At 38.2% G+C, this 23,013-nt stretch overlaps 2 protein-coding genes across 2 annotated transcripts; one reads left to right on the forward strand and one right to left on the reverse strand.

Annotated features, from left to right (window-relative positions):
* The first annotated feature begins 5,052 nt into the window (after positions 1-5,052).
* On the forward strand, positions 5,053-12,723 carry LOC143365825 (uncharacterized). Its single transcript, XM_076806385.1, has 5 exons — positions 5,053-5,277; positions 9,674-10,507; positions 10,932-11,049; positions 11,331-11,454; positions 12,050-12,723. The coding sequence occupies exons 1-5, from the start codon at positions 5,187-5,189 to the stop codon at positions 12,236-12,238; spliced, it is 1,356 nt and encodes a 451-aa protein (XP_076662500.1). The 5' UTR covers positions 5,053-5,186; the 3' UTR covers positions 12,239-12,723.
* A 395-nt stretch (positions 12,724-13,118) lies between these two features.
* LOC143365839 (uncharacterized) lies at positions 13,119-16,536 on the reverse strand. Its single transcript, XM_076806412.1, has 3 exons — positions 16,226-16,536; positions 14,384-14,686; positions 13,119-13,405 (listed from the first exon to the last, which is right to left on the reverse strand). The coding sequence occupies exons 1-3, from the start codon at positions 16,460-16,462 to the stop codon at positions 13,202-13,204; spliced, it is 744 nt and encodes a 247-aa protein (XP_076662527.1). The 5' UTR covers positions 16,463-16,536; the 3' UTR covers positions 13,119-13,201.
* Positions 16,537-23,013: the final 6,477 nt, after the last annotated feature.

The raw sequence follows: 23,013 nt of genomic DNA on the forward strand, positions 1-23,013 counted from the left end.
ATCAACAAGGCTGTTTATCAATTCCCCGCAAAAATTCACAAGAGATCTGCATCGCACGGTGCTCGCGCAAAATTAAGAAGAAGAAGAAGAAGAAGCGAAAGAAAGAAGAAAAAACACAAACGATTTGCGTCGAATCTCCGGCAGCGTCGCTGCTAGATAAGCTCCGTCGACTGTGGACGCTCGAATGACGCCGTCCGGGGAATACCCAATCGCGAAAGTTGATTACCTTCTGCGTATTAATCCGCAGAGGCTTTGGACAACCTCTCGTTCCGTTTCACGAAGGTGTTTATTGTCTCTGGAACCCAAGGTGTGTATCTGCCTCTCGGGTTCAATGTCAAGACGCGCAACCTACTCGTGGCCTAGGTATACTACACGCAACACAGGCACGCACGCACACATACGTGAATCAAGGAACGACCGTGCTCGTCCATTGTTTCTGCTTATGAAACGACCGTCACGATCCTTCGATAGCGACGAACACCTTTTGTTTCCCGATCGACGCTTTGATTTTTCGATATCGCCCTGGCTTTCGGAAATTGTCCCGTTGATTACGAATCTGGATGTGCTAATGTACTGCTCTGACGTTTCGAGGGTCATCGCGGTTAGCATAATGTGGGAATTCTGTTTACAGTCCTCACACGCGCGAATTTAAAACCGCGTCCTCGCTGAAGCACAACGAACACATTTTCGTCGACTTTTGTTTTCGTTTTATTAACACTAGGGAACCAGTTACTGTGGGGGACCCAATTACTGTTATTCATCATGCTTATTTTTAAAGCACAATGAATAGTATAAAAGGGATATTGAATTTTTTTTCATTAAAATCAGTTAATGTTATATATCTCTATTTTAGTATTCATTGTGCTTCAAAAATAAGTATAGTTAATATGGGCACAGTAATTTATACCGTCACAGTAATAGGGTCCCTTATCCTAGGTTTACGGAGCACTAAAAGCGCATTTTACATTACTCTGTAAAAAAAGTAAAAAATGTTTAGCCATTGTTTTCATACTATATACTCAAAGAAATAAATTTGCTGTGAGTAATTCTTCATATTTACAATCTTAAGTAGAGTATGTGGTCATCTTAAGTGGACACAAAATTGTGTCAATTTGCCATAATGCGACGAGACACATATTCGCATGAAACGGTCTTGTTTAGAACACGAAAACATTTTATGAAAAAGGGAGTTGTAATTTAAAAATAAGCTTCTCGAACGAGAGAAGTGACTCTGAAAGCATCCATTTTGGAGAAGAATTTCCATCCTTTTATGCATGACCTTGACTGTGATCTTCGAACTCGTCAGAATGTGGACTACTTTCTTGCGCGTTTGAAAACACCATTCCACCTGCAGAGACGTTGATGTCGCCTAGAGCTGTTTGCTATTTTTATTTACGAACAGACAAATGCAGCTAAAACATTGAATTAACTTATTTGTTAAAGTGATTATTATGTACTCTAAAACGTTCGAAAATTTTTGGGCATCTAAAGTTTCTTCTTGAACGACGTTCATGACAATATCCATAATTAAAATATAAGAGAAAATATATAACGAATTTTTTAAGGAGAAAAAGAAAATTTTTTAAATTTTTTATTTTTCTTATTTGTTCATTGTCTTGCTGTTTTCTTATCGTCAACGTCTTCACGAAAGAACAAAGGCGAATGATTGCGTTGTTTTTTTCTCTATGGAGTTTTCCCAAAGGAGGAAATCGCTTTGCGGAAACTTCTGCGTCGGTAATTCGTCATATTTTGTTAAACACACAAAGGAACCACAATGTCAATGATTTCTACGAAGGAACGAGCAGAGCATAGTAATTTGTCGATTGCTACCCAATAATCAAATAACCGCGGGCAGATCCTGATCGATTCATCGATAATTCGTCATTCAAGCATGCGTTAACATGGTTCTCTCCTTTACCGGAAAAAATGACGAATGAACTGTCTCGATTATTATTTATCGTTTACCACCTGCAACAGAATACATAAATAATATAGAAGTGTTCGATGGATCGGTTACAATACATAGTTTTATTGGCGACAATAATGAATATAAATCTCAATTACGCGGTTAAATGTGGTTAACAATTTTTGCTGATCCATTTATTTAATTTGTTTAATATTCCTCGATATCTCTGGCACATGTAACGGAAAGCATTACAAGAAATGACACTCGGTTCTTGGAATGATAAATGCAAATGGAAGAGATCATCGGGTGAAAGCGCAAGCAGCGCTTCTCCTATTCAAAACAGTTGGAAAATGTTGCAAAACATTGCCAATTTTTCACTGTAATTTATTAGACTTCGTGCCTTACTTTCGCCGGTTTTGAATTTGTTTAAAATGTACAAGGAATTGAAGCGCCAATTTTTTATTGTAATTTTACAATTTTTGGAGTTCGTCTTCCCTGCTTAAAATGTACAAAGTGTGCGTTTGTTTTCAATGTTAGCAAATGCAAGTTGCAAAAATCGAAGGAGGAACAAAAAGGATAAAAATCCTGTGAATTTCTTTTGTTCATTGTTCGAATGAATGTCTCGGTCATTCACATGATCCAAAAAAGTAAAAGCTGATAGGTGGGCGCCTGTGATTTGACTGGTTGATGATGTTTAATGGCGACGGGTACCACCGGACGCTATGCGCGATGACGTAAACTTTGATTTACACTTTTGATGGAACTGAACGGGATTTCTGAACGAGGAACCTAACTCCAAAATATTTTCCGACGCGAGACCTTCAAATCGTCCACGATATTTGAAGCGTAGCTTATTATTCTGTTCGTTTCTAGTTTGTTTAAAACCGTTAACTGTTGTCGTTGTTATCGTAAGGTTATCAGGAAAAGATGTAAAAATTATAGAGTACCAAGAATGAGAGGAAGAAAACTGGATTTGGCTCACAATACGGATCAAGGTTGCCGGGTTGTTGCGCAAGGTCAATGATTTTGTTTCCGATTAAATGTAAACTAAAAAAAAAGTATAACTCAAAATATTCTGTCAAACAAAATTTTAACGTAGATCCAAGTTTATTTATATATTATTTTTATGCCCCTTTAGTCGTGTTAAAAATATATTAAAAATTAATACTTACATTTTCTTTTATTCGAAATGTAAGAATTTGTCTATGCATTAATTTTAAGTGTTAATATCTATACTACTTTGCAACTCAGCCAACAAAAACGGACGTCAATCTAGTATATTATCAAGTAACGAAGACAGGAGTCGATTTGCAAAGTGATTCACTGTTGTTTGTGTTAGTATAATGGAAACATTTATTCATCCTTATTTTGTGACATATAACGAGTAAGGAGACTCGAATGGAAAACCTTGCTAATATGAAATAATGTAGATACACAAACCAAATTAAAAAAGACTTTCAATATTGTTTTTACAATATAATTATTCAGAATGTACGTCCCCAGACACAGCACTAAGTTGTGTGGCCTTAAAAGTACTTATAGATTCAAGGATATCAAGTTTCTTTTATTAAAGTGCACCAGTTACCAATGTTTTTGAATCTGCTATTGATCTGGAAGCACAGTATTGCAATTACAACATTTCAACGTTGCAATTCTTCTGATATTTTCTCAAGACTAGCTGCGCAGCAATAAAATCATATTATTTTACAAAAGCAACAAAACTGCATTTATTCAGGTTTAGGTTTATTTCAATTTTTATCACAATATATCACTGATCCAAACAAACAAATAAACATACAAATTAACGTAAAACAGTGATTTCTATTTCTTTGTACATCTAGTTCTCAATAGACTGCATATCTATTTCATTTATTTTGACTTATTGGGTGTACAAATTATTATAATTCTCAAACTTCATAAATTTGTTGTTCATTTACAAGCAATCAAAGTGTATATTCAAATCTTAGAAATAATCTTTGTCAATTTTGATACAGTCACACCATTTTACAAGCGACATTTAATTTTGCAAATAATTAATTTGTGAGTGACACGAATCAATTTGTACACCGAATATATTCACTAGCAGACTGCGGATCTTCATGCAAAATAAAAATTTCCCGCATTAATATAAAAACAAAAGTCAAGTAAAAATATCTTCTTTTCTTTAATAATATTATAGAGGCGAAAATAAATTATATATGGTGCTGCTAAATTCTTTAAATAGTTTTGCTGTTTCAAATTGTACCCGAACATCTGTATTATGATAATATCCGCTGCCTGTTTATTATTTATACTTCATCAATTTTTATACAGTCACACCATTTTACAAGCGACATTTCATTTTGCAAATAATTAATTTGTGAGTGACACGAACCAATTTGTACAACGAATATATTCACTAGCAGACTGTGGATGTTTATGCAAAATAAAAATTTCTCGTATCAGTTACGAAAAACAGAAGTCAAGTAAAAATGTCTTCTTTTCTTTAATAATATTATAGAGTCGAAAATAAATTATATATGGTGCTGCTAAGTTCTTAAAATGGTTTTGCTGTTTCAAATTGTACCTGATAATCTTTATTATGATAAGTTTATGAACGCCAGCTTAATTAATTTGACATTTAATTTTGCAAATAATTAATTTGTCAGTGACACGAATCAATTTGCACAGCGAATATATTCACTAGCCGACTGTGGATGTTCATGCAAAATAAAAATTTCCCGCATTAATATAAAAACAGAAATTAAGTAAAAATGTCTTCCTTCCTTTAATAATATTATAGAGTCGAAAAGAAATTATATATGGTGCTGCTAAATTCTGTAAATCGTTTTGCTGTTTCAAATTGTACCCGAACATCTTCATTATGATAAAATCCGCTGTCTGTTTATTACTTATATTAATATGTTTATTTGCTCTGAATGGTACTGAGGGAGCAGAGTCGCGTGAAAATAGAAACAGTCGAAAACTGATTGATTCTCCGTACTATACTATTTTGCTGACGGAGCCTAACGTTTAGTTCCCGTCGACGCACGGGTAGAGCTTTTAATTCTGCAGTTTTGCGTTTCCGTGCAATTTTTCACACGTGCGGAAACGGTCGGGCGGCAAAGAAGCCGGTACCGGCGAATGCTATATAAGATGACGGAGGTGCCAATTGAGACAGTCATTCCGGTAGAAACAGCGGCAGCGCCAGGACCATTCGAATCCCCGCGTTCGGTATATAGTGACACAAAGCAACTCGCTCGACAAATTTCGCCGTCTGGTTCCCCTGTTGCCAGACAAAATGGATACCAGGATCTTGACGTTATTCGTGATTATAGGCGTCGCGGGATCACTCGCGGAGGCTCACGTGCCATTTTACAGAGTTCGAAGAAGTGAGTAGTCATTCGACAAACAACGACACGCGAACGCACACCGCTTGCTATAATAGTCACGGATGCACAAAGTACGAAACTAGTAGAATACACGTATCTCTCACTCACTCTTTCTCTCTTATTCTCTCTCTCTCTCTCTCTCTCTCTCTCTCTCTCTCTCTCTCTCTGTGTGTGTTATTAACACGTGGATACGCGAGACTGTTGCGCGTGGTAATTAGTGCGACGTACACCGTCGATCTGGCTAATTGATCCGTTGGTAACGAGGATCCAACGAACACGCTGACACTTTTACTGGAAGAAACGAACCCGAACATTGCATTCGCTGAAAATGCAGTCCGAGCCTCGTAGACTTAACGGTTGTTTTTCGCGTGCATCATTGATGACTGCGCCGAGGAGTACATGTTTACCGTGCACTTCCGTGTAACGCGATCAACAAAATTGTTTGAAAAGACTGTGCCTGACACTTTTAGCCAAAATTCATGTTTATTTCATTTCTGTCTCCTACAATTTACATTCTCCACAATGATATAGGCAGTCTACTTATCATAGCGATTATTCCTGGTAACTCTTCTGCATTCTTCAGTCAAAATTGATTTCCTTCCATGTACTATAGTGAAAATTAATTTCTAAACCAGGAGGATAAATAGTGCTTGTTTATTAAAACAAAATAGTTTTAGTCTTTTGAGAGTCTACGGATCTGTGCAGAGTAAGAAGGAAACCATTTTGTGACTGTTTCCACCGAAATGGATTCTTCCATGCCGAAACTTCAATTTTGACTTTTCCATTATCGAGGGAACGCGCAGATTAGCACAAACGATGAGTGAATAAGCTTGATGGCCAAGGGCTTACCGAGCAGTCTGTTTCCGCGCGAACGATCACGATTTAATTATTTACGATTAGCTAGGCTTTCGTGGAAGCGTTTCCATTGTCGTCGAACTTGTCGAATATTAATTTCCGATGAAATCCTCCTCCATTGCGTAAGCCAAGGATAATACGAATTATGTCCAACAATAAGTTACGCAACGGCCGCGCGTTTAAAGCGGAAATTTCAGGATGATTATTGAGAAACCGGCGACGGGGCAGCCGTGAAATGTTAATAAATTATTGTTAATCCGAGGAGCGTTGGCGACGGATGAGCAAACGCTAGGAATGCTTGTATTCGGGAACAGGTCTGAGGCTGTTGCTTCAGTATTTACATATTTGGCTTCCCTCAATGGCAGGAGCGGCCGTCATTTTACATTCTACCGCGCTCGAAGCTGAAATTCGTTGCCCGAGGATCGTCGAAGTCGACTCGAAAAACACTGCTTCGAAAGTTTCCGTGCCGCCTCTGATTTTGCTTCGGGCAACGTTTTTTTTTTTTCTCTCCAAGATTATCAGAATGTCCGTAATTATTACCATGAATCGCTCAATTATATTTAATCTTATAAAGATGTAATGAGCATTGATAGTTAATTCGCGTGGAAATTGGATTCGACGAAGTCTTGAATTTACGTGCAGCAGTTTCGAAAACGAACAAAGTACAATATTTTGTACTGAACACACAATTTTAGATTCAGTTATAGGCTTCCACATAAAATAAATATAACACAGAAAATTTTTCTAGATTTCAACACCCGATTAAATATAGATTTCCTCGTCCATTAATTAAGGAAACATTCGATTTGAATGATAAATAAAGGAAAACTGATCATTTATGGAATTCTTCGAATGATTGAATGCAATGAAGTGTCAATAAAAGTGTCAGCAGATAATTAATTAATTTCTGTCCGCATGCCGCGTACCGGTAAAATCGGCGCAAACTATGCACGCGATTCTGTAGCGTAGGTGCATGCGAGGTGGCGAATCGATAATCGATATTCCTTCGCGTATGTGGTGGTAACTGTCGCCTCTTCGGCGACGTTCTTCTCCTGATTGTATTTGCGTAACGCAACGCATGTCCCGATCAACAATCGACGATAATTCTTCGCGAGGTTTACGAACCGTGACCTCGTTTCGTTCTCAACCTTGACCCTTGCCAAGATACTTTCCTTCGACTTCCTTTTTGCTCGAGTTCTTCTCGTGCACTCCGTGACAACGAGACCGTGTGATTGTAAATCTTTCTGTCTGCCCGTGGCTGGACACTTAATTTATACTGCATTAACACGTTCACGGAGTGCCAATTACAGAGAAAGATAGGGAGCTTTTTTTTTAAGCAAATCGCGAGTCTTAACCTTTTAACTGGGCAAGCTTCCAGTCGCGAACATTTATAAAAATTAAAAAAAGATAATAATAATTTAATAATAATGGTAATAATTTTCTTCATTGATCGCAAGAGACGAACCAAATAGACTTTAATAATTTTAACAAGCTGAAAATAGTATGTTCACTCAGTTTTATCATAAATGCCTCAAATCCGCGGTCTAGTAGGGACTTTTCCAGTAAAATAAAAATAACAAACATTTTATTGCAATATGAATATTATGACACAACGAAGTGAAAGAATTATTTATTGAATTAAGTAGAGAACAAGGTTCTGACAAATTACACAGATGTAACTAACTAAATAGCAGAAGTCTAACAGCAGTTTCATAGTGATTCCAGAGTCTCTACGTCAAAAGCAAACTGTTTACACTTTGTGTGGCCGTATCATAGTTACATAATTCTTGACAACATTTCACGATAAAACGATTTAATAAAAGATTGCTGATTTCTCGAACCACTCTGCAGTTCTGATTATGCATAAATGTTTTGGTTTGTATTGCTGAGCTGTTAGAAAATTGTGTAATCTGACTGGAGAGGAGTATCGTAACAGCCGATAATATTTGAAGAGGAAAGCGATACATTTCACCAATTTAATTAACATAATCAATTTACGTAAACCTAATTAAAAGTTGAGAATTCGACATTTTCAGTCACGAATTAAACAGGCACGTGTTAGTACTGTGCCTCGCAAGAAGTCCCACGGGACGGTACAAGGTCAAAGGTGGCACTCGATCTCTCCGCCTATTATCACCGTCGACGTTCGAATAGGCCAATGCTTAGGCTTTGACGTCACGCGCTGCACAGTATGTGCAACCGCCGTAGCCAATAGAACAGCTAGAGGCGTGGCCCTACCACTCTGACCAATCAGCTCCGCGTTCCTATCACGAGACTTCTTGCGCGGCGCGCACAGTACAACTTTCGAATTAACATTCGACAACAGAACGAACTTGTTTCCGTCATATTTCTGTTTACCAATGGCTAACAACGTCCATGACTCTCATTCTACTTTGCTGGGCTATAGTAGAAATCCTAACGTGTCCTCGCTAAGAAATCAGTGTTGGTATGTGTATGTGTGTGTGTTAAGGAAGTTTCACGACGAAAACGTTCTTGCATGTTTGTTCGCCAACCCGGTCACTGTCTCCTCCTAACTCAATAGAACTATGACGGAACCCGTCTCGGAAGCGAGGAAGAAAAGTAAACCTCGTGTCTGTCTACTTATCCAACGTGTTTCCAAACTTTCTCTCTCACACGCATGCGTCTTCGGTGAAGCTGCAGGCCGCGGGGATTGGAGACTGTACATTTCCCAAAGAATTTTTACTGCAAATTTCCCTATGAATTTTTACTGTAAATTTCCCCATGCATTTTTACTTTAAATTTCCTTATGAATTTTTACTGTAAATTTCCCTATCAATTTTTACTGTAAATGTCCCTATCAATTTTTACTGTAAATTTCCCTACGAATTTTGACTGTAATTTTCCCTACGAATTTTTATTGTAAATTTCCATACGAATTTTTACTGTCAATTTTCCTGTCAATTTTTACTGTAAATTTCCCTGTCAATTTCCTTATGAACCTTTACTGTAAATTTCCCTCCCAATTTTTATTTTAAATTTCCATACGAATTTTTACTGTAAATTTCCCTCCCAATTTTTACTGTTAATTTCCCAAAGGATTTTTACTGTAAATTTTCCTATGAACCTTTGCTGTAAATTTCCCTATCAATTTTTATTGTAAATTTCCATACGAATTTTTACTGTAAATTTCCCTATCAATTTTTATTGTAAATTTCCATACGAATTTTTACTGTAAATTTCCATACGAATTTTTACTGTCAATTTCCCTATCAATTTTTACTGTAAATTTCCCTATGAATTTTTGCTGTAAATTTCTGAATACCCTGAACTGGTCGGTAGAAAATATGCAATGTCGAATTAGAACGAGCCCAGGTCCCAAAAATTAAGAACGGGGTATCCATTTCACGGTCTCGTTAAAATCGTGAAAACAGTCTCCAATGCTCGCCAGACCGAAGCAACACTGGTCTGCCAGGAAAGCATGTGGACAATAACCGCGAGCCGCATCAAAGATGGCGGCGCGTATCGCTGGGAACGATTAACCAACCGACCATTGGTGTTCTGTTTCTGTTCATCGGCGAAGACGTCTTGCAAGAAAGCGAACTCACGGCTGGCAGGGAGTTCGTCGAAACGCCGAGGGCGAAACGGCAATCGATCTTCGAGAGTTCGAGCACCGCTGAAAGCACCGCCACGCCTAAGCCGAAGGACTCGGTCACTGCCTCTGCACCGAGCACAACTCCCGCGAACGCATCCCCAAAGAAGCCTAATCCCAAGCCGAACGCACCGAATCCGAACCGTTCCACGCCCGTCGAAAGTCCAACGACCCCTTCCGCTAAACCCGCCACCACTTCAGCAACTGAATCAGAGGAAGCGACCACGCCGGAACCGAAGGACCTTGAGACGTCGGACGAGCAGAAGTCGACGACCCCGAAGGTTGAGTTAGGTTCTCGTATCAACACCGAGGAGTCTCCCGAAACGAAGAAGCCTCCGAAACCTGATACGCGGAAACCTGCAGCTTCTTCCGGTCATCCTCAGCCAACGATCGGACTGTACCCGCCCCCCATCTCGACCTTCGCTCCGGACTATTCGTCGATTTATAACCCATACCGTGATCCTACTTTCAACTCTATCCCAGGTCCTAACAATTACGCCTGGACCGGGACCCACAACGGACAAGGAGCGGCCGCGTCCTTCGCCTCGGCTGGAGCTTCGTCCGGAGGTTTCGCTGGAGGATTCGGAGGTGGCGCAAGCTACGGCGCCAAGCAACCTCCGCTATCCACTCGGGGAGCTTTCGTCGACGATTCGCCTAACACCGCCAATGCTAACTCCGGCAACGTGCCGAATGCTGGATACGTACCGGGTGCTGCATATATACCGAACTTTGGTAGCGCTGGGGGATTTGGTTACAGTGGAGTAGGTAATGATCCTGAAGACCCCGTCGCACGAAGATAGAATCGGGCGGATCGTGCATGCTACGATGATCCGCGTTCAGGAAAATCGATAGACATTTTAGCCATGTAGCCAGCTAGGTGGAAATTCAGTTTCGTTAGTCGGTTACCTGTCCACATTGATTCTTCAATTTTGAATTTAGTAACAGTAACCACTGAATTTAGTCCGATGTGCATGCGTCACGATCGCGAGTATGTCAAATTTGTTTTCGAGAAGACAGATGACGCGAGTTCGGAGGAATTAGGATGCTTGTAGTTTGTGGATGATGGAGTTGAACGATTAATTTCGCATACTCGCGAATTCCGAGTGTAGGCTTGCATGAATTGTTGTGTTCGTCCGTGGACGGATTTGCGGCTTTTCGATATTGTTCATTCGCGTTTCAATGTTTACAGGCAACCCGTTCCCGGATAATTCGTTTGTGTTCCCTGGATACAATCCGGACGCTTTCCAAAAGCAAATGGAGGATTATTTCAGACAGTTGCAGAACCAGTTCCAGCACCAGCAACAAGCGTGAGTCAAAAAAGAGCAATCTTTTCGGCAAAAACAGATTTAATTTTGGAGATCTGAGATCGTTCAACGAATCTAATACGTTAGTGATCAAATCAAAGTGATACAAATATTATAGTTGATTTGTTCAGTTTTGTTGAACTTATTGTTGATTCATATTTGTATGAGATGATTGATTTACATATGTATTGATTTTAGTAGTTTTATTGAATCATTGACATAATACTTTTTCTTATTCTAATATTGTATTCTATATTGTATTTTAAGAATTATGTTTTGCACAGGATCTTTGAGACTGCCAATCGCATAGGCACTGATGGTTATTCAGGACAGCCTGGTGCTCACACTGCTGTTTCCAGCATTCAATTAGGACCTCAGGGTGGCTATCAAGCTGGCGCGATCCATCCGGTATGATCTATATTCTATCGGTACAATTATTTTCATCATTAACATCTCATTAGTTAATTACAGTAGTCTAAAGGAGAAACATTAACCAAAAAAGGAGGAACTGATCGGTGCCTTCTTCTTCATCTCAAAATGTCATACTTTTTGAAAGTATGACAAAATCAAAAAAAAGGTCGAAAGTATGATTAAATCTTAAATCAATGTATGTCTTGAACTTCGAAACGCTAGTTACAGTATTTTCAAAAATTATTCAAGGCAGATGGATGAAACAATAAATGATCTTTAAAATGATGCGGATTTTATGCGTTTACGACAAAAATGGGTAGGCGTATTTTAAAACAGTAAAAACATTAGCAAAGTTTTAAAAGACTGATATATTACTTTCAACCTATTAAACATATTAAAAAAGAAAATAAATGTCTATTTCACTCCAGTCTGTTGCAATTCAGGTAGAAAATTTTTATTTTGCATAAAGATCCGCAGTGTAATAGTAAACAACATAAGCAGAGTTATCAGAAAAACGATTTATACAACATGAAGGAGAAGTGCAATGCAATGATTCTGCTAATAATGCCTAATCGCGGATTTTATTTTGCAGGCTGCTCCGGGAGTTCAATCGAGATTCGGTGAAGAAATTTCACCGCCCTCTGGAGGCAGTTATGGAGTATTTTCGAGCTCGAGTTCGAAAACCGTGGTTGGTCCGGACGGCAAGCCTGTCTCTCACAAAATATCGACGACCGGCGTCAACGACAATGGGAAGATCACTTTCCGCACCGTCGAAGACTAAACCTGCGAGTGTGTAACGATAATTGACCGGTTTTACCGAACCGTCGCGTGTTGCGTTCAATACGCAACAGCTTTTGTTCTCCTTTATCCTCTCTGAACCGAGATTCTTTGTAACTCAGGGTCACAAACAATACTTTTAATATTTTACTTGTCAAATATACTTGCATTGATGCCATAGAAATACTCATCTATTTAAGTGAATCTCGAACCGTGGAGCGCCTAAACTCGCACGCTATTGTTTTCGATAATAGACGGAATTATCTGTCATCTTAAACAGAAAGATCAACGGTGAAAGATCTAGATCCAGGTAAAATGAAGAGATCACTAGGTAATTTCATGCTACCAGACGATTTTTATACACTGCGTATGAAAATTCTTATTAAAACAGAAAAAGGGTTGGTGCTATAGTTGAAAGCTAGAATAAAAATCATTTTGAAGTGTTATATACAAGAAACTGTTAACAATAAAAATATATTGTCCAACCGATCAATTCTTAATTATTGAAAAAAAGGAAATACTGTTTCTATTTGTTTTAAATATTTACCTTGGTTGTGCTGCAGTTTTTATGGAAAAGTTGTTATATCAATTTTTTGTTTAATGTAGGGTAATATTATAAGAAATTGGAATTTATTTAAATGGTTTACAAATTCGTTGCAAGCTTTATCTTCATCAAATGAAAGTTATGTATATAATAATATCTCTATTTTATTAATCTTGACAATAATATTTACAAGAACAACATATTATAATCGGGACCAGTAGGATTCGTTTTTCCCATTTGTTTAAAAATGGAAAAATCAAAAGTTAGGTACATTGTTCAACGATGCCTGTATTTTGTTAAACGATTAAAGCTTGATCCTCATGAAACAAGAGTTAGGTGCATTGTTCAACGACGTCTGCATTTTATTGTACTTGGCAATAGTATTTACAAGAACGGAATACTACAATCGGGATCAACGGGATTTTATTTATTGCCTCTTTGGGTCTTGCTAAGTGGTGGGTCTATCTTGTCGTCAACGACGGGCGCAGCAGCTGGCCGTCCGCCATATTGTGGATATAGTCTCCCAGTAAATTGCACCGGAACATGGTTGCGCCACATAATTTGTGGCCTCTGAAAGGTTCTTCCACCTTGATGCCAAGGTTCGCCATCTTGGAAACGAGTTTGAATCTGTAATGATTAAATCTCTCATTTCATTGACACCAAAAGTCTCGTCGCCTTGGACACAAGTTTAAATCTGTAATAGTCAATTTTCTTATTTTATTTAAGTCGAGAGGAATTATAATATCTACCCTTGATCGTACTAGTTTACATAATAATAACATTTACCAACTAAAAATAAGAAATATGACAGTATTAACTACTTAATATGAACTGAGTATACATATTCGATTTCATTCTTGCAGCATCAAAAATCTTCGGTTTTTAAATCTTGTAGAAATAATACAATATTTTTGTTAACGCTAAGGAATCAATAAAAATATAACTGGTAATATATGTCAGTGATGGGCACGGTAGGGGCCCCTCAAACGCCTGTTTCTCCCACCAACGTCTCTTTCATGCTGCGCGCATGTCGCGCATGTCGCGCAGTGTTGCCAGACGAGGGGAGGGAGCACTGATTGAGGGGAAACGCGTCACGTGACTGGGCCGAGGGGGAAGCATGGGGGAATAGCGCGGTAGAAGGGGAAATTAGAGTGGGGGAACAATACTATGGTGGGGAAGATCTTGTCTCAATTGAGTTAAAAATGCTCATCCCTGACATACATTATTAGCATAACTAGACCCGTAAAAATTGCGGATCCCAAATTTTCCAATTTGCAATTATTGACGTCATAAACTTATGGGGAATTTATGTATTTAAACTTGTGGTTAGAATGCGGACATTTATGCGAACCAAAAGTGTTATTCATCCCTGCAACAAATAGAGACTGCATAGACATTTATTACTCCTCTTAATAATTTCAACAAGTTACGAACAATGTAATCGACTTCTTAAAATCTTTTGCTATTTTTCCTATCCTGTGTTTCACCGCATTTTTTATCATAAATGTATAAAATTGTCGGTGCGGTTGTGATAAAAATCGATGAAGATCCGACTAATTACATTCTCGTTACTTTTATGGCTCCATAAAGGATGCTATGAATTACCTGCGGAATATCGTTACGCAAGTATGTCGTCGGTCTCGAGGATATGACAGGCTGATCATGCGAATCTTCCACGCCTCGGACGCCGTCGACAACCGGAATTTCATTGACCTTAGAATCGATCTCGGGCCTCGTTATTATTCTGAGGTGCACGTCGGTTATGACGTTACCCTCATCATCACGGGTCGACGACATTGACACTTTGCAAACACTATTTTCACAACCGTCCAAGCTTGGTTTTATTTCCTTCCCGTTGATCATAATCTGGACATGGTTTATAATGTCCGACAGCCTCGATCGATCCCTCTGGAAACATGTTTCGCATACTAAACGTTCGAAAACAAATTATTAAAATTATTTCCTTTGTTGCGGGTTCCTGAGAATGTGTTACCTTCAAAATAAAAGTAGATATCAATATGTTACTGTGCTTCCATAAATAAATACATTATTACTTTTATCTTGTTCATATTATTGACACAAAAATTTTATTTTAGTCGGGACGCTCGATGTTTCATGATAAAAGGATAAATTTACTGTATAGAAATGGATAAGTTCGAAGTAGACTGCGGATTTTATGCATTTATGACAAAAATGGGTAAGCACAATTTAAAGCAGTGTAGTGGTATTGGTTTTAGCTTAATGAAATAATTAAAAGAAGAAAGAAACTTTTATTTTGCTCCTGGGTCTTGCAATCAATGCAAATATTTGATAATTTGCATAAAGATCCGCAGTCTAGTTAGGAGACACAAATTAATGTTTTTATTACATTGTTAATTTTTGAGCGCAGCAATTTCTCAGATTCAATTATAAAAATCTCGTCGGAAGAAATACGGCAAGAGCACGCCAATAAATTCGTTATCCTCCGCTTTTACCTTTTACTCGTGCCATAAAAAATGTTTTACCCGTAACGACCTCGAAGAGTTCCACTGTCGGATACGCGTGTGATCAATTTATGTCTCTGAATTTATGACGTTGCGCCGAGGTTCCCGTAAATCCATAACCAACCAGAGGTTTTATGATCTCGACCGACGAATACGAATAAAGAATGCTCGGACGTGCCGGAAAGTTCAGCAGTTTGCCGAACTATAAATGTCGATGGTAGGATTCGTGTAAATGTTTGTTGTGAGTAATGTGGATACATGTACCTTGCGGGCGGACCCCGCTTCATTGTTTCGTCGAGACAAATCTCGTGAGATTAGGATTTACGGGACTGTTCGAAAATGAAACATTGATAGAAAGTTCCCGCTACAAATCATTACAAGCATACTAGCTCTTGTATGACACACAAATTTATACTCTGCACGTGTGGCATAGTACAAACTTTGCATTACTCAATTTATCTGATTCGAGTTGAACCATATTGTCAATCATTTGTTGGAAATCAACACTATGCCAACCATTTTATCGGCCATCAGAAATTACGCTAAGTGAACCGTTATGTTAGTAACTCTTTGAATTACACACGATGGACCATTTTATTAGCCACTTATATAAAAATTACACAGAACGAGCCATTCTTGCAGCGGCTTGTTAAAAAATTACAGACCGGACCATTTCATTAGTCATTTATTGACAATTACATAAGAACGGACCACTTTGTTGGGCACTTATTGAAGAATTGCAGATAATGAATCAACCATCAACGACTTTCTCAAGAATTATACCGTATGGGCCATTTTATTAGCCACTCACTGAAATATTACACGAAATCAAGAATTTAAACAGTGATCTATCAAAAGAACAAAACAATTTCGGCAGTTTCTCTGCCGGATCTACCAACTCCTGAATCAGCCTCTACAAGAACAATAAACAAATTCCAGCCGGAGGGGATAAATATTGACTCACTCGTGCGACGTCGTTGGTCCGTTTTCTCAGCTCTCCGAGTAAATAGCTGAATTCCGACTGGTCGTCGATTTTATTCAAATCCGCGACATCCTTCGAGCCGAGGTCGCCGAAGTTCCGATGACCTTGGTTCGTCCCGAAGCTGATCTGCGAGGAAACGTCCGCGCAGGAAGCGAAATTTTTCGGCCCGTAAATCACCAAAAGAACCGCGACAATGACTCCTCTCGTCCGTTTCTCCATTGTTTGCTCGGGAGGAAACTTTGACTGTCATGCGAAGAAGGAGCTGGTTCGAGAAAATGGACGAGCATCGGGACAGGATGTGTGTAGCACGGTAATGACAATGATTGCCGTGCACGCGTAAGAAAATTACAACGACCTCTGCAAACTGGCGGAATATGAAGAAAACAAGAAGAAGGAAGTCGGAGACCACGCTCGTAGAAAAAAAAAACCGAATAGCTGATCTTAATTGCTTCCTGAAGGCTTGTCTGCGGCGCGATCTCGGCCAGCATCGAGCATTTCGGGTAATTAGGAGCGAACGGGAGTGTCGGCGATTGTATGCAGATCGAAGTGTGATGGAATAATCAACGCTGCTTCGATTAGATCTGCCAGTAATTGTTCGTTGCGATTTAATTTCTTAATTTGTCTTTCAGACGGCCTGTTATGCTTCTGATCACATCATTCATACTGTTGACCAAAACTCCGGAACGAAAACTAATTGAAACGATGTGTTACAGTCGGCTCTACCGATAACAATTTTAAATAACATCTACAAAAAGAGATCGAACAAGATTAAACAAAATTAAACAGTCAAAGAAATATATGAAACATAAGCTGGTGGCTACGTATTAGAAATAAGTGGTATTATTCATATTATACTTATTTTTAAAGCATAATGAATATTAAAACAGAGGTATATACAACGTTAACTGATTTTAATAAAAAAAATTTAATATCACTTTTTTAATCTTAATTGTGCTTTAAAAATAGGTATATTTGATATAGGCACAGTAATTGGTACCCCCACAGTGGGTTCCTTATCTCATCGTATAATAATTATTTGTTTCATTAAAATATTATCAGTGCTTTGTTCTCCAACAAAATTTGGTTTTGTTTTACTCAGATTAATTTTAATTTAAGCAGAAAATAAACGTACAGATATGTGCCAGTATCCCTGAAGAGGTTAATGTAGAATTGAACGAAGGAATGAACTGCATAAAATATTTCTTGCTAATTTCATAAATTAATCTCTAGTTTTAATTTTGTATCAGTTCGTTTGGAAGCTTTATTACAATGCAAACGAAATCGTCTTAACAACGAGGATAAGGGTGAACAGATGCAGCGTAAAATTTTCAGTGCGAATAATGCGAGCGCAAGCTCTGTGAAATTGCTGTTGCCGGGACGAGATTCGATGATGAATGAGCTGAGAAGAAAAAAAAAAGCGGAGCGGAGCCGTAATTGATGTCGTGTTGCTCTTTCGACGCGGGAAACAACGCGACTAACTACTATGAAATGCACCCTGTTGAAACGCCGTCGTTGCCCTAACGCAAGGGGCTCGAGCAATTTTGCATTCCCTCGTTTACGTTTAACGTTTGCCTAAACCTCGTCTGAGCAAACGGAGAGGGTCGTGCAAGCTCATTGAAATTCATTAAAACTGTTCGCGCGTCTATCCGCCCTCCACGGGCTGCAGTAATCGATTTCTCAATCATCGCACTCGTTTAATCCGACTTTAATAACGTCATGCGCGACGCGTTGGCTACTAATCTTTATACCTTTTAATCAATCTCTTGTTATCCCCTCTGATTATTATTCCAGCCTTGTTCCCTGTTAAAGAGAATAAATCAAAGTATTCTGTGGGTACAGAATAGTTTCAGTATTATATTTATAATAACCGGGCTTTTGTTTGAAAATAAAAATTGTCTGGCTACGTAGACTTCGTCGATTTCCTTGCTTAATAATTTTAATGAGTTGAAAGTAATAGAACAATATTTTAAAATGTTTTTAAGTTAATTTAACATACAAATTTTACATACAAATACAGCAATATCTTTACCGTTTTGCATTCGATTTAGTAATTGACATGAAAACATAAAATTCGGAGTAATAATAATATGGGTATTATATTCATTAAGGACGTTTTTGTTTATAATGATATATTCGATGTGCATAATTCGTGAAAGTATGTAAATGTGAGTAATGCATTCAAGAAGCGCACGTGCATAATAACCGAATGTAATTATGCTTTCTTCTGTTCTGAAAATTATTTCTCATTCAATGTTGAATAGTAGTGTCGCGGTAGATGTTGTTTTCTACACGTCTTGCGGCGTAGCTAACACTTTTAAATTGTCGTGCGAAGGATAACCGTGTAATTAGAAAAGAACTCCGCGTAGCAAGGAATTATCCATCAACTGAAGGAAATCATGTTACGTAAATCCTCCGACGTTGCATCAAAAGAACGCTGCAACATTGTCTTCAGTAAGCGATTTAATAAACTCGATACAAATAATATCAAGTTGGAAAGTGACAGTACATCGAATCTTGTAAAACTGAAAATGTTTAATTCTTCATACATATGAAAAAAAAACAAAAGAATATAAAGGTTTTTTAATTGAAAAAAATTAGGTATCTTAGATATCCTGATTTAGATATCCTTTTTATTAAGACTCTAATATTTTAAATTAATCTGCGAAATAATATTTGCCTAATAAATTGTGAAATTAATAAATTTTTAACTGGAAAAATGACCTTGCCCATTTTAACATGTATTATCTCAGATTAAAAATTGATTATCGGCAATTTAATGATGCTCAACTAAATAATTTATTATTATATGCAATAAAATTGATTGGGTTATACTTAAAAAAGCTTTGAACAAAGCGAGAGTTCAAATTAAATATTCTCTATTCCAACGGGTGCTCTTCTGCCACATTGCGGGCTTATGGGAACAGCCATTATTCCGTCGGTGTAGAATGTCTTGCGGCTTCCGGTTAAAGAGCTCAAAAAGGTTTAAAACTTTTCCGGCAACCTAATACATACTCAATGTCCGGTTTCCCGGGAACTACGGGCATGTCTGGCTTCCAGACACATTTACTGCTGATGGAGCGTAGAAAACGGAGTGGTTAATGTACCATGTCTAACCGTGTTCACGTTTTACAAAAATCGAAAGTGCTCGGCCATATCTACACTGTATTCCAGGAACGAGAAACCCAAAATTGTCCTTGAACTCTTTCTTTATATTTTCTGATAAATCATGAGTTCATCTTTCGTTAATATTCACGAATTATTTTAATTCTTTCTGATTTAAAGAAACTAGAGTCACCTATTTATTTCAAGATTAAATTTATACAGATATGCGTTAATAGAATCGTACATACTAACAAAATAATATTAAGGTAGATACTTTAAGCTGAAATTCAAAATAATTTAAGGTAGACTTTTAAGCTAACCAAAATTTTATATAATAAAATCGTCTCGCTTATTTCAAACTCTTGCATTGGTTTTCAAAATGACAGATTCGACAGTTTTTAATTTATCTTCATTTCATTTCTTGGGACACATATGTTATAATTATACAGCGGATTTCATGCACTATGGCAACAATTAGTAGGTGTAACTTTAAGTAGCAAAAATATTAGAAAAATTTGAACACCCTATTATATTATTTTCAACCTGCTAAACTTAACAGGAATGGAAATAAATTTCTATTTCACTTCAGTTCGTTGCAATTCAGGTAAAAAATTCTTATTCTGCATAAAGATCGGCAGTCTGGTTGTAATAAAAATGGCACAGAATTTGATTCAATACGTTCATTTTATTTTTACAAATATAAAACGGTGACTTTTGGTGCGCCTAATATTTGTTTTTCGAGCGACAATTTTTTATCATTCAATGCAAGAACAGTATAGCGATCTCGCAGAGATTGTCACCAGCAATTTGGAAGAGGAAACCAAGCCCCGACATTTTGCTGCGTCCCCTCGTCCCATTTTAGTAGCAAAGGAAATTCACTCGTCCTCGTTACGGAGATAATTTCGAGATTCCCTTAAAACCGGGTGTGTTTTGTCGCCGGTGTATCCGATTACGCCGCGAAACAGAGGCACAGCAAGGGACACCAGAAAATTAGTCGTGTACTCATCCGTCATTTTAAACAAGACGTCGGGGTGGCGCCATTAATTTTGTCACCCGACGTCGCCGGCGCAGGCCGCACGAATTACAAGAGTCGTTTACGGGACGATATCTCACGGTTTGATGAACGATTTCCGAGAAAACAAAAAACCCTTTCATTCTCCGTCTGGATGCGTTGCCTCACCCGTGGTGGAAGAATCGCCAGAAATAGCTGGTCCAAAGGAATCGGTCTCTTAGCTTCCATGGAAACGAGAGACTGGAGAGGTTTCTGACGGGAAAGAGAAAACAACCGGGTCGTGTATCAATTCGGTTTATTGTGCCCGTAACGCCCGCGGTTTGTACATTATATCGGTCGACATTTTTCTCGCTATGTACAGGAATCTTTCTGACTCGGCGTACCGCAGCACCTATTCTTTAAAACTAACGCTTATGTCTACAGTTTCGACGATAATCGTGCGAACGACAGAGGTTTCCCACTTTGTCACCGTTTCAGCGGCGAGCATAAATTTTATTGTTAACACGAATGACTCTCTCGTGGGATAACCGATCCTCTTTTCATCCGTCGTTCTTTAGATAATACAATTTTTGTATTTCTCGGAGGTAGAATACAGAAATGTTCAACGCTTCGACTGCCACGATACATAAAATCACACAAAATCAGAGTTATTTAATAACGTTAACTTCGCAAGTTGCAGTGAAACATTGATTTTCAAGATTTATAAAAAGAACTCGACGTTGCAGTCGAAGCGTTGATGCTTTAGGCTCGCGGTGTGAAATAATTTAATTCTACAAGTGCAACGATGAATTCTCCGAACGATTATGGTCAACGCTGTACGTCTACGGATAAATATGTACAAAAATACAAAAGGGTTATTGGCACACTCGACATGCCGACGTGGCAAGCGTATCGCATCGTTCGAAATCAGATTACGCAGTTTCCCGAATATGAAATTGGCAGTCCGTGACACAATGGATACAATTTGGCAGTTTTTTTCCGTCGTACTGTTCGGCGATCAATGCGACAGGTAAAGGTTCTATTCAATCGAAGTTTCTCGGGGCAGAACGCCTAGATAAGGGTAGATAAGATACTAGTGTTAGCATTAGCATTGGGAACCGAACTGTATGCGATACCACAAAAGGCTCGACATACCACCGAACGAAAATAAATTTGGAAAGCTTTGGCTCGGCGGATCAATCGACAAGTCGTTCTCTCGCAAACTCCAAGCGAACAGTTAATACAATTGCTGGGGAGTTCGTTACAATTTCGCATAAGTTAGGATAATTTTCGCGCGACCGTGAAGTCGAATAAATTAAGACGCATAAACGATTAAACGATTATAGAAACACCGATACTGGTCGGTTCAAACGCACACAACTGGTTTCTGTTCATCCCAGAACTAAGCCCACGAAGATTTAGTTCGTTGTTTAAAAATGTTGCGCGAAAATCGAGTCGAGGAACATCGATTTCTCAATTATTCAAGTAATTCAATTCAGCTGATTCGACTCGAATGAAAATAAATATTTATACACGAAACATAATAAACTGGCCATCAGGCAAATTTATAGAATCGATTTCCTTCATACCTCTGTTCACGACTTATTTTTAAACGAGCAATTCGTTGCGACGATTTGAATAGTAAACGCAAGAATGCAAAGCGAGATCAGGATATTCGGCATTTCTAGAAATGCAAAGTATATGTATAGTTGTCGTGCTTCTTCGATCGAACATGCATCGCGTAACGAACATTCGATTCAGTCTTAATAGTTAAAGAGGTGACAAAGATATACATGCCGGTTTCTACAGTTACTCTTTGTCGTCAGCTAATAGAAAAATTACACGCGATTATACAACCGTCTCTACTCCTATATCAACAAGTTCTTATTGCAAATTTTGAGGTTCTTTCGGACGAGACACCGTGTTCTGGACTTACACATTCGCGATATCTACTATACTACACTGAAAACTAAATGTGTCAGCAGGTCCCAAAAATCGGTTCGAGCGTCCCGTCTCGAAGACTGTTTAAAAGGAAAATATTTATTGCAACAGTTCTCGCTTTTCTAAGCAAGGCTCCTCCATTTTCCCTGATTCCCCTACTCTGGCTATAATACTCGGATTACTTTCCTTATAATATTTCTGTAAACACCATAGTTTGGCTGACCCAGCGTGGAGTTAATACATATTTCAATAAAAATCGATGACACGTCCGATTAACGGTGTGATACAGTATAAAATCTGTCACAAATTGGCAATTTTCACGGATAAACATCGCAGTCCCACATTTGGTCGGTCAAATTATAGTGTGCTTTGCACCAGTGCTGTCTTTTATTGGACCCCCTTTTACGTATCAGTTTAGTTTATTTATTCGATGTCAGATCCTTCGCTATGGCATTGATGACAACAATTTATACATTATGTAAAGGCGACTTTTCAAATTATGAACACTTACAAAGGTGTAACAACAGACAGAGGTTTTACTGAGATACGTTAGTACAATTTAATAGCAAATGGTGCAAATGGTAATGAAAGAGAATTAAAGAGAAAATGAATTTTTAAACAAGGCTGACCAATTGACTCATTTCTCGTTGAAAGATAAATTTCAGCTGACTCTGTGTATTAAACACGTTTTAGGATCATTACTCTCGCAAAACAGACTATGGCTAACAAAAAGATC

This window comes from Halictus rubicundus, chromosome 2 (assembly GCF_050948215.1).
Source record: "Halictus rubicundus isolate RS-2024b chromosome 2, iyHalRubi1_principal, whole genome shotgun sequence".
Taxonomy (NCBI): Eukaryota; Metazoa; Arthropoda; class Insecta; order Hymenoptera; family Halictidae; genus Halictus; species Halictus rubicundus.

What these genes read in the sequence shown, in the direction of transcription:
- LOC143365825 (XM_076806385.1), top strand. Translation starts at nt 5,187, where the DNA reads ATGGATACCAGGATCTTGACGTTATTCGTGATTATAGGCGTCGCGGGA. An exon ending in ATTTTACAGAGTTCGAAGAA is followed by an intron (nt 5,278 to 9,673) that starts GTGAGTAGTCAT and finishes TCATCGGCGAAG; the next exon opens with ACGTCTTGCAAGAAAGCGAA. An exon ending in AAGCTGGCGCGATCCATCCG is followed by an intron (nt 11,455 to 12,049) that starts GTATGATCTATA and finishes TTTATTTTGCAG; the next exon opens with GCTGCTCCGGGAGTTCAATC.
- LOC143365839 (XM_076806412.1), bottom strand. Translation starts at nt 16,462, where the DNA reads ATGGAGAAACGGACGAGAGGAGTCATTGTCGCGGTTCTTTTGGTGATT. An exon ending in GGACCAACGACGTCGCACGA is followed by an intron (nt 14,687 to 16,225) that starts GTGAGTCAATAT and finishes ACATGTTTCCAG; the next exon opens with AGGGATCGATCGAGGCTGTC. An exon ending in TGCGTAACGATATTCCGCAG is followed by an intron (nt 13,406 to 14,383) that starts GTAATTCATAGC and finishes TAATCATTACAG; the next exon opens with ATTCAAACTCGTTTCCAAGA.